We start from the raw sequence: 11,662 nt of genomic DNA on the forward strand, positions 1-11,662 counted from the left end.
ACTTTCATCATTTTCTTCTTTTCTTTTTATATCACTTTTTTTTCTAGACTTATCACTTTTTTTTTTCAAATCACACTCCCCCAAACTTAATATTTTCTATATATAAATAATCAAGGAGTGTGACAAAGTGATTTGTTTTTTTTTATAATCTCATAAACTTCTCTCTCTCTCTTCTTTTTGTACAATCATACTACATTCAAATCATACCAATACCTCACTATTTTCCATTCTTCTTTCCCACAAATTATATGCTTATGATAACCAAGGAAAAGGAAAAAATAATGAAGTTAGGAAATTTAGGCTCAAATAGTATAATCAAGAACAAAAACCTAAGTTTAAGGCTCAAAAAGGGTAACTAAGGATAAATTTTCATGGGTTAGCTGGAAAGGCTCAAATGTTTACCAAAGAAAATTGCCTAAATCATCTCTACTCAATACTTCATTTAGCATTTCGTCTCAACAAATTAACTGAGCAAGTTCTAGCTTATTTCAGCATCCACCAAACATACCAATTCCCACAATACTTATAAACTTATATAATGTAAAGCATAAATTAAATAAAACACATATAATACACAAATGACAATACTCAGATCAATTATCAACAGATTAAGCACACAGTCTACATATCCAAAGCATCAGTGTAACAACATCAAAGAATTAGCATAATTCATCATTGAAGCCCCACCTGTCTTAGTCAATAATAGTTCCGTACAGTCATCCAACATTAAAAATAGAAATAAAAAATAATCAAAAGAAAAGTAAATAGTCCCCCAAACTTAAAATAAACAGTGCCCTCACTGTTTCACAAAATCCACAGGAACTGAACTAAAAGAAAAAAATAAAAAATAAAAAATAAAAAAAACCTGACAACAGAACAGTTACTCTTCATCATCAGAATCTGGAGGCGGCTGATACGGCTAGCGCAATTCTGGAGGACATTGTGGAAAATCATTAAATCCTGTATAGCGCGCAAATGCCCCACAAAAATCAGCCATGTAATTCGTCATGTGAAACTGACGATCTCTAATATCCGCCTGACCATGCAACAACACCTGTTGTTGTCTCTTCAAATCTTCAATATCTTGTTGCATGGTGCTATACTGCCGAGAACTAGAGCCTTCAGTAGCTCTAGAAGTGGATGGTTTTCGCCCCTTTCTCTTCGGCCGAGTGGACTCAGGTTGTTCATCGGTCGGTGGCAAGGACAGCAGACTCGGGTCGACAGGCTCGTATCCCAAACCAGTGGGTCGAGGAACACCTCCATAATTCTCATCTTGATGCAACACTGACTGATGACTAATTACTGGAGACTGTTCACAGACTTCATTAATGTTCATTGGCACTCCCTGATCCTTACATAAACTGGTAATTAATGAAGCATGTCCATGACCACCAGATGTGGCCCCTCGCGCAATATAACTTATACTCTCTGCGATAAGCCTCCCAACATTGATTGACTTGCCCGAACAAATACAATATAGCAAATAGAGACGTTTAGTAGTCACTTCCATTTGTTGAGTGGAAGGCATAAGAGTACTAATGACGAACCTATTCCACAGCCTCCCATACGGACTCAAACAGGTGGCCCTAATAGATCGCAGAGTAACCATGTCACTCCCCATTTTGTAAGTAGAGCCAGGCTTCGTCATTTCCTTTAAGAGCAAATCATAATCCTTTTCAGCGGCTCCTGCACGATAATTGTCATCCCATGGATCATTGAGGCCGTAGAACCTGTTTATTACTTGCGGAGAATAGCAAACCTTTTTACCCCGAACTAACACTGTGTTGTCATCCCTCTCCACAAAAGCATTGGCATAAAACTCCCTTACCAAACTGATATTGGCTAAAAGTTTTGGCTCACACAATTGCTGGCAATTTCTATTTATAATCATCTGTGGGAGAATGCCATCCAATTCACTTGGTCGAAAGTGAGACTCCACAATCACTGTTTTATTTTTTTACTATCCATTCCTCGAATTTATTTTGAGCGGTGGGGTTAACAAAGGTATGGGGAATAGTTACATTGGCTCGTTGGACTGTGGACATGGTCTTCGCTTTCTTGGGAGCCATGGAGTAGTTGAATCACAAAAACACAATTAAGAATCGCTGAACACACTAACAACCCCAAATCAACTCAGAAACACACAAGAATGTCCAAAATATTCCAAAACCGTTCACTGAGTACTTTTATCGAACACTTAGTGTGCAATCATGAAAAAGTGGCCAACAATACTCAAACAACCCCACAATCTTTCCCAACTGTATAGAATATGCTCCCAAGATGATAAAAACAGTAAACACAAGCCAATCTTGCAATAGATTCCAAAAATTCGTCCAATGCCCAACACAAAATCTAAGTTCTCAAATTCCTCAATATATCTTTAAGCACATAAAAACTCAGCAAAGTACCTTGAAAACTTGAAAATGATGATGAAATTGGTGGTGAATCACAGCAATATTCAGCCCCTTGAGTGCTTGATGATGGTGATGCTTGAGAGAGAGGTTTTGTTGAGAGGAAAAATGGGAGAAAAATTGAATGTTTGATAGAGGGTTTCGGTTCTGTAAAAGGGATCGAATTTGGGGTTTATGTTGGGGAAAAAGAACTGATATGTAGCCAGCATGTGCTCCCCACGTGCTTTTTTTTATTTTCAAAAAGTTCGACCAGGCGATATATCGCCACATGCTGTATAGAAAACGACGTCTCTGACTTGTATGGCGATATTTCGCCACTTGCACCGCCGATATGTCGCCTCCCCTTTTGCTCTAGTCGATATATCGCCATTGGTAGGCGATATATCGCCTGGGACCTGAAAAAAATTCCAAATTTGCAAGAAAAATCCATCCGAATCTGTTGTCCAGGCGATATATCGCCTAAACGCTGTTCAAAATTATCAACTTTTTTTTTCAACAATTTTTTGTTTTTCACATTTTTCACGGTTCTACTATACTAAAAGAAAATAAAAAAATATAATGTCAAACGAAAACAAAAATGAATTGTAAACTAACAACAAATTGTTCATAAATTTTAAAATTGAAAAAAACTGAAAAGTAAAAATAATGAGGTGCCTCTCAAAAGCGTTGTCGTTAAAGTCATTTAGCCGGACGCTGCTTTTCTTGCCTTCAAGAATTCACCAGTGTAATATTGACCTTCGTCTCAATTTCGCCTCCATAGTAATGCTTCACCCGCTGTCCATTAACTTTAAACGGCGAAGAATCACCTTGTTGAATCTCCAAAGCCCCATATGGAAACACTTTTGTAACATTGAAAGGCCCCGACCATCGAGACTTTAATTCTCCCGGAAATAACTTAAGATGGGAATTGAATAGCAGCACCTTATCGCCCACTTGAAAAGTCCGATTGACAATATTATTGTCATCCCATTTCTTTGTCTTCTCTTTGTAGATTCTTGCATTCTCGTACGAATCATGACGCAATTCATCTAGCTCATTCAGTTGAGCTAGCCTTAATGCTTTCGAAGCGACCGGATTGAAATTCAACTTCTTTAACGCCCACTGTGCCCTATGCTCCAGTTCAAATGGCAAGTGACAAGCTTTACCATATACAAGACGGTAGGGAGAAGTACCAATTGGCATTTTAAAAGCTGTCCGATAAGCCCACAACGCATCATCAATCTTATTCGACCAATCCTTTCTATTAACTTGCACTGTCTTCTCTAAAATCAGCTTAATCTCACGATTTGACACTTCCGCTTGCCCATTTGACTGCGGATGATATCCCAATGCCATCTTGTGTTTAATTCCATACTTCTCCATTAAGGAATCAAAAATATTATTGGCAAAATGAGTCCCTTCATCACTTATAATCGCTCGAGGTGTGCCAAAACGAGAGAAAATATTCTTTTTCAGAAACTTGACTACCACCTGAGCATCATTAGTTGAAGTAGCAACTGCCTCAACCCACTTACTTACATAATCCACCGCCAATAAAATATACAAATTACCAAATGACGGTGGATAAGGTCCCATAAAGTCAATACCCCAAACATCAAATAATTCCACCTCTAATATATTAATGAGAGGCATTTCATGACGTCTTGAGATATTACCTACCCTTTGACAACGATCACACTGTTTAACATAGTCATAGCTGTCTTTATACAGAGTAGGCCAATAAAATCCACATTCAAGGACCTTTGCAGCAGTCCTTGCTCCCCCAAAATGTCCACCAGTAGGCGATGCATGGCAATGAAACAAGATGTCCTTCATTTCTCTTTCAGGCACACATCTTCTGATAATCAAATCCGGACATTGTTTAAATAAGAAAGGATCATCCCAGTAGTAGTTCTTCACATCATGATAAAACTTTTTCAATCTCTGCCCTACAAATTCTGATGGCACTACGTTGGCTGCCAAATAATTCACATAATCCGCAAACCATGGCACTAACTCATCTTCCACTGCAAATAATTGTTCATCTGGGAAACTCTCATTAATCTCTCCTGCAGCAAGTTCTGACTTATCCCCCAACTCAAGTCTTGATAAGTGATCCGCTACCAAATTCTCAGTACCCTTCTTATCCCGAACCTCCATATCCAACTCTTGTAAAAGAAGTACCCAACGAATAAGTCTGGGTTTAGCATCTTTCTTAGCAATAAGATGCCTGATTGCTGAGTGATCAGTATACACAATAACTTTGTTCCCCATCAAATACGGCCTAAATTTATCGAATGCATATACAATGGCAAGAAGCTCTTTCTCAGTGGTGGCATAATTCAACTGAGCGCCATTTAGTGTTCTGCTGGCATAATAAATAGTCTGAAATACTTTGTCAACACGCTTCCCCATAACCGCACCCACTGCAAAATCACTCGCATCGCACATCAACTCAAATGGCTGGTCCCAATCTGGTGAAATTACTATAGGTGCCGACACCAATTTCTGCTTTAGTATCGTGAAAGCTTCAAGACACTTCTCATCAAACTCAAATGGCCCCCCATTCATCAACAATGCCGAGAGTGGCTTAGAAATCCTAGATAATTCCTTTATAAATCTTCTGTAAAATCCCGCATGACCAAGGAAACTTCTCACCCCTTTCACTGAAACTGGAGGCGCCAAATTCTCAATAGTAGCAATCTTAGCCCTATCAACCTCAATACCATTCTTAGACACCTTGTGCCCAAGTACTATGCCTTCATTTTCCATGAAATGGCATTTTTCCCAATTCAAGACTAAGTTCGCCTCTTCACATCTTCTCAGCACAGCCTCCAAATTCATTAAACAATTGTCAAAAGAAGACCCCATGACAGAGAAATCATCCATAAAGATATCAATGCTCCGTTCCACCATATCAGAGAAAATAGCCATCATACACCGTTGAAAAGTGGCAGGGGCATTGCACAGACCAAACAACATACGATGGAATGCGAATGTACCATAAGGACAGGTGAAGGTCGTCTTTTCTTGATCCTCAGTCGCAATGGCTATTTGATGGTACCCTGAATAGCCATCCAGAAAACAGTAATACTGGTGTCCAGCCAATCTATCTAACATCTGATCAAGGAAAGGCAGTGGAAAGTGATCTTTTCTGGATGCTTTATTCAGTTTACGATAATCTATACAAATCCTCCAACCAGTTACGGTACGCGTTGGGATAAGTTCATTATTGTCATTCTTCACCACTGTAATCCCTCCTTTCTTAGGGACTACCTGAACTGGACTCACCCAACTACTGTCTGAAATAGGATAGATCACCCCAGCATCTAACCACTTCAAGATCTCCTTCCTTACCACCTCTTTCATTGCTGGATTCAATCGACGTTGTGCTTCAATGGAGGGCTTACTGTCATCTTCCATCAAGATCTTGTGCATTGATACCTCTACAAAATAGAGTTATTTTACCACTTCTTATGTGCTAATTGTTGCTTAATTCTTGAGTTTTTAAGTAATTTATTAAGTTTTTTAGTAATTTTGAATATATTAGTCTTATCATGATTTTATATACTTTTGTGTGTTTTTATAGTTATTTTGTTGTAAAATGTTATAGTTAATTATTTGAATTATTATTGTTAAGTTAGTGGTAAAAAAAATGTTGTATTATTGAACTTAAATGTAAAATATAAATTAAGTTATAATTAATATTTTCAAAGAATTAAATTGATTTATTTTATAGATTGAAAATATTGTATTATGATTTATTTTATATTTATTTTGTAGGGAATTTATGCTCTTGAAAAGCAAGAAAAATGAGAGAAAAGTGGTATTTTTAGAAGGAAATATAGAAAAGTTGGCATTTTTGAAAACTTTCAGCCACAAGGCCCAAGGCCCATCACGTGAAGCCCAAGCTTCCAACCCCACGCAAGCTGCCTCCAGGTCACACTTCACCATTTTCCTCCTGAAGCATCAATGCCCACAGCCATTCACGTGTAGCACACCTTCAGCATATATATCATCACCATGTTGCCTTCCTTCCTTCTAGCACACGGGCCCGAATCCTTCAGCAAAGAAGGCCCAACTCCAAGCAGCTCCAGCTATCTACCGAAACAGCTTCAAGACCTTGCTTCATGCCTGAAGCCCAGCTGACCATTTCCTTAATCTGCCAAGGCCCAAGTCAACCTTGCCAAACAGCCACAAAAAGACCAAAATGCCAAAAATCATATTTTTCCTTCCCAATATTTTTCACTCAAATATCAATTCACTCTTCCCTATTTTTCTTACCTAAATAAACATTCCTAATTTATTTTTACCCTAGCTTTTCACTAATCTTTTACCCAACCAAACATTTCATCTTTCCAATACTCTTACACTTACTCTATTTATCCTACCACTTCCCAACACAATTAAATTAATCAATTTATTTATTTTAATTTGATTAATTTAATCTCCACATTTTGCCTATAAATAGAGTCTTGTAAGACCATTTGGGGAGCTCTTCTTCTTCATCTTTTCAACATCTTCTACACATATTTTTCTCTTTTTTCTCTACCATTTTCATCTTTTGAAGAGCATGTCAAGTATGTTATTTTGTAATTTTTATTTCAATCTAGTTATGAGCTTCTAATCTTTTTCAAAGATTATTAAGATGATGATGAAGCAAAATATAACTAGATAGTATTTTTTTTATTGTATGTGGATTTCCCATTTGTGTAACATTGTTTATGGATTTTTCTATCAAAGATATGCATTTTTCATCTATTATTGAGTGTTAAAGCATATTACACTTAGTTCTTCATTATGAAAAAATATGATATTCTTTGATTAAATGTTTTTCATTAAATTGTTCACATCTAATTCTTAGAGCATAAGTATCATATTTTTCCTAAACATAATCTCTTTGATTTTTTGTAGTTTCATTAGATTGTAACACAACTAATGCTTAGAAATTATATCTTATATAAGTGAAGAAAAATCCTACAATTTTGAAAGAGTAACTTGTGCTTGAATAGAAAATATATTTTGAAAAAATAGTGTGATTTATTTCAACTATATCAAAACTTGGGAATCAATATACTTATAAATACTATTGAACTTGCATTTTGTGGATTCTAAAATCTTAATAATCTTATTTTACATATATCATTTGAAAACCATTTTTCTATTTAATCTTAAATCTTTTTATTACTTGTCTTTTATTTTTCTAAAACAAAATCTCATCAAATATTTGGAACTAGGTTAGAATATTATTGCTTTGTTTGAAATAGTTTCTTTTGATGTTAGTCAACTCCCATGGGTTTGACCTCGTACTTACATGAACATTATATTCTGAAATGATTCATGCACTTGCGAGTTTAATTATTAAAACACCCTCTTTTGGGATCAACATGCATAACTGTGGATGGACTTATTCCCTGAATATCTGCCAACGTCCATCCAATTGCCAACTTATGGGTTCTCAACACCCTTAATAATTTTTCCATCTCCTCATTAGAAAGAGAAGAAGACACAATAACTGGTAAAGTCTCCTTCTCACCCAGGAAAACATAGCGAAGATGTGCAGGCAATGATTTCAATTCCAACTCTGGAGGTTTCTGAACTGATGGTAATGGTCTTTCAGGTCCTTGGCCCAAATCTTCATATTTTCGATTATAAATTGGCCCTTTAGAATTCAACCACTGTACACACTCTTGGACCTCACTGTCTAACTCAGCATCTATATCCCCAATTGTCAAGCTCTTCTGAAGTGAATCCTCTGTGAGATTAATTTCTGCCACCGCTTTCTCTACCATGTCAACTTTGAAACAACTATCATTGACATTTACAAACTTTAAAGCCTTAAACACGTTGAATACCACTTCTTCACCCTGAACTCGAAGTGTCAGTTCACCTGTTTGCACATCAATTAAAGCCTGCCCAGTAGCTAAAAATGGCCTGCCCAGAATGATAGGTACATCCATATCCTCCTCCATATCCAGAACTATGAAATCTGCCTGATAAATGAACTTGTCCACTTTAACAAGGACATCCTCCATGATTCCTCTGGGGTGTTTCACTGAACGATCTGCTAACTGTAATGTGACTGTTGTAGGACTAGCCTCCCCCAAACCAAGTCTTCTAAATACAGACAAAGGCATCAGATTTATACTCACCCCCAAATCACACAAAGCATGCTTACATTCAAACTTCCTAATTGTACACGGTATAGTAAAGCTCCCCGGATCTCTCAACTTTTAGGGCAACTTCCTCTGCAATATTGCACTGCACTCTTCAGTGAGCGCCACCGTCTCATAATCTTCCATCTTCCTTTTCTTTGACAGAATCTCTTTCATAAATTTGACATAACTAGGCATCTGCTCTAATGCCTCAGCAAATGGAATATTGATGTGCAGCTTTTTGAATACCTCTAAAAACTTAGAAAATTGTTTATCCAGTGTAGTTTTTCTAAGCCTCTGAGGATATGGAACTTGAACTGGCTAACTATCAACTACGGGAGAACACTTGTTTGAACCCTGGTGGTCTTCAGTAACCCCATTCTCTTTTGTATCTGATTTCTCACCCAACTCTTCATTCTGAACCACTGACTTTTGTACACTGGGCTGCTCCACTTGCTTACCATTCCTCAACGAAATTGCTTGACAGTTCTCTTTAGGATTTACCACGGTATTGCTAGGCAAATTCCCTTGCGGTCTGTTATTAAGCATGTTGGCCAACTGACCCACTTGTGTCTCAAGGTTTCGAATAGAGGATCTGGTCTCAGTCATGAATTGAGTCTGAGTATTAGTGAGGGTCAACAAGGCTGCTTGCAATTCATTAGGCTTTTCTGGTTGATCTTGCGGTCTAGGCTGGTGTGATGAAGAGGCTTGATTCATAGGCTGTTGTGACATGTTTTGCTGGTATGGCCCTTGAAACTGTGACTGTTGGCCCTGATTGTTTCTCCAAGAGAAATTTGGGTGATTTCTCCACCCAGGATTGTAAGTATTGGAAAAAGGATTCTGATAAGGCCTCTGAAAATTACCAACTGCCTGTACCTGAGCCTGATTAACTGGCATATTACCATACATGTTGGTCGTTGTACACTGTTCATAAAAATGAGGCCCTCCACATAATTCACACCCTGATTGCATCTGTATAGCCTGGACTTGAGCTGAGATCTTGTTTTGTTGCAACTGCTTTGTCAATGAAGCAACCTGAGCAGTTAAAGCAGTGATAGCATCTAATTCATGTACCCCAGCTACTTTTCTCTGTGAAGTGTCTCGTTCGGCAGGCCACTGATAATTGTTCATAGCCATCTCCTCTAACAATTCATATGCCTCATCAGCCCCTTTACTCATGAAAGCACCACCTGCTGCTGCATCTATTATAGTGCGAGTAGTACCGCAAAGCCCATTATAAAAATTGTGGACTAACATCCACTTCTCTATACCGTGATGAGGGCATTTCCTGAGCAGGTCTTTGAATCTTTCCCATGCATCGTACAATGACTCTCCCTCATTCTGATAGAAGTTATTGATTTCTCCCCTCAACTTAGCAGCTTTTGCAGGAGGAAAGAACTTTGAGAGAAACTTCTGAGCTAGTTCCTCCCATGTATTGATTGAGTTGGCCTGTAGAGAAATAAGCCAACTTTTTGCCCTGTCCCTTAGTGAAAAAGGGAACAATCTCAACCTTATTGCATCATCGCTCACCCCATTAAACTTAAACGTTGCACATAGCTCAAGGAAGTTCACTATGTGCAAGTTACGATCCTCATTGGGGAGACCACCAAACTGGACAGAAGTCTGGACCATTTGTATCATCGCCGGCTTAATCTCAAAGTTATTGGCAGTAACAGTTGGCGGCCTAATGCACGAGTGCACTCCTGTGACAGCAGGGAGCACATAATCTCTTAATGCTCGCACATTTTGGTCCTGAGCGATGTGATTTGGACCATCATTATTGTTAACCCCGTCTCTTTGGTTGCCAGCCATTGATACTTCCAACCTCTTTTTCCTTCTGTTTTGTCTGCAGGATCTTTCGATTTCAGGATTAACAGGCACAAGATTTGCAGATCCTTCACGTCGCATACAAAAGATTCACCTATTAAAACAAAATGCGACAACTTGGATTAGTTCAAATAATAAAAACAGCCAAATTAGAATAAAAATTAACTATTTTGATATTAATAGAATATCAATTCCCCGGCAACGGCGCCAAAAACTTGTTGCAAATTTTTACTACTACGCAAGTATACGCAATCGAATAAACAAGTAATAGTAGTGGAAATATAGTATCGTCCCGTCAGGGAATTGATCTAATAATTACCAATAGCAAACTTTTATTTCTATTTCACTAATGAAAATTTAGTGACAATTAACAATGAACAATAAACTAGCAAAGCAAGATTTAATTAACGAAATTTAATATAAGCGAAATATTAGAGTATTCTAAATTCATCAACCTTCAATTCTATTCAATCAATAATACAACTAATATGTTTCTTTGATCTATGGTTATAGCAAGTTTACTATTGACAATTCTATTCTTTCTCAAGATATAAAATATTCAATTTACCTGTGAATTCTCTACATGTCTGTGATAAATTCTACACATAAACCGCATTAAGAACAAAAACCTAATTGCTACACAAACCAATTTGATACTTTCGTTTTAAATTGAAATCTATGTCTATTGTCTAAAGCTATTCCAATTCTCACTTTTCAGATATTGAATTAAAACCAATAATCATGCAACAGATGGCCAATCAATTACAAGCATTAAACATAAGAACAATAGATAACCATAAATTCAAAGATTCATAGAAATTGCATTAAAGACGAATAGAATATCCAGTGACTACATTAAAATACTCTAAATAAAAATTTAGTTCATGATATTAAACTTCATCACACAATCTAAAATTCAAAAGCATAAATAAACACAAACAAAATAAACGTGGATTCTTTTCTGTTTCTTTCCCTCTGCCGTCAGAATGCTTCCCCCTTTTCTGTCCCTTTCGATCTTCTTTTTATTCTTTTTACAAAAATCCAAAAACCTACGAATTTCCATAATAATTTCCAAAAATGCCCTTGTGCCGATATATCGCCTAAAGCACTGTGATATATCGCCTGTTGAATGTGCTCCATAAAAACGCAAGTTTCTGATGTCATTTATGCTAAGCCAAAAATTGAAACTGCTTCTTGTGCCAATATATCGCCCAAAGCAGGCGATATATCGCCTGTACCGAATTTCCAAAATGTTCACCAAATCTGACTACTCAAACAAATATTTATCAA

At 37.1% G+C, this 11,662-nt stretch overlaps 1 protein-coding gene and 1 non-coding gene across 2 annotated transcripts; one reads left to right on the forward strand and one right to left on the reverse strand.

The window, feature by feature from the left end:
* Window positions 1–8,623: 8,623 nt before the first annotated feature.
* Window positions 8,624–10,453, reverse strand: LOC133799761 (uncharacterized). The gene is made up of 3 exons (XM_062237760.1): window positions 9,186–10,453; window positions 8,882–9,080; window positions 8,624–8,782 (listed from the first exon to the last, which is right to left on the reverse strand). Exons 1-3 carry the CDS (start codon window positions 10,451–10,453, stop codon window positions 8,624–8,626), a joined length of 1,626 nt encoding a protein of 541 aa, XP_062093744.1.
* On the forward strand, window positions 9,813–9,919 carry LOC133802978 (small nucleolar RNA R71). The gene has a single exon (XR_009877720.1). It is a non-coding gene; the product is annotated as a small nucleolar RNA R71 (small nucleolar RNA).
* Window positions 10,454–11,662: the final 1,209 nt, after the last annotated feature.

Source organism: Humulus lupulus, chromosome 9, assembly GCF_963169125.1.
Source record: "Humulus lupulus chromosome 9, drHumLupu1.1, whole genome shotgun sequence".
In the NCBI taxonomy this organism is placed as follows: domain Eukaryota; kingdom Viridiplantae; phylum Streptophyta; class Magnoliopsida; order Rosales; family Cannabaceae; genus Humulus; species Humulus lupulus.

Coding starts and splice junctions, on each gene's coding strand:
- LOC133799761 (XM_062237760.1), bottom strand. CDS start 10,453: ATGCGACGTGAAGGATCTGCAAATCTTGTGCCTGTTAATCCTGAAATC. Junction 9,081..9,185: donor AATGAATTGCAAGCAGCCTT/GTTGACCCTCAC, acceptor GCTTAATAACAG/ACCGCAAGGGAATTTGCCTA. Junction 8,783..8,881: donor GTTCAAACAAGTGTTCTCCC/GTAGTTGATAGT, acceptor GTATTCAAAAAG/CTGCACATCAATATTCCATT.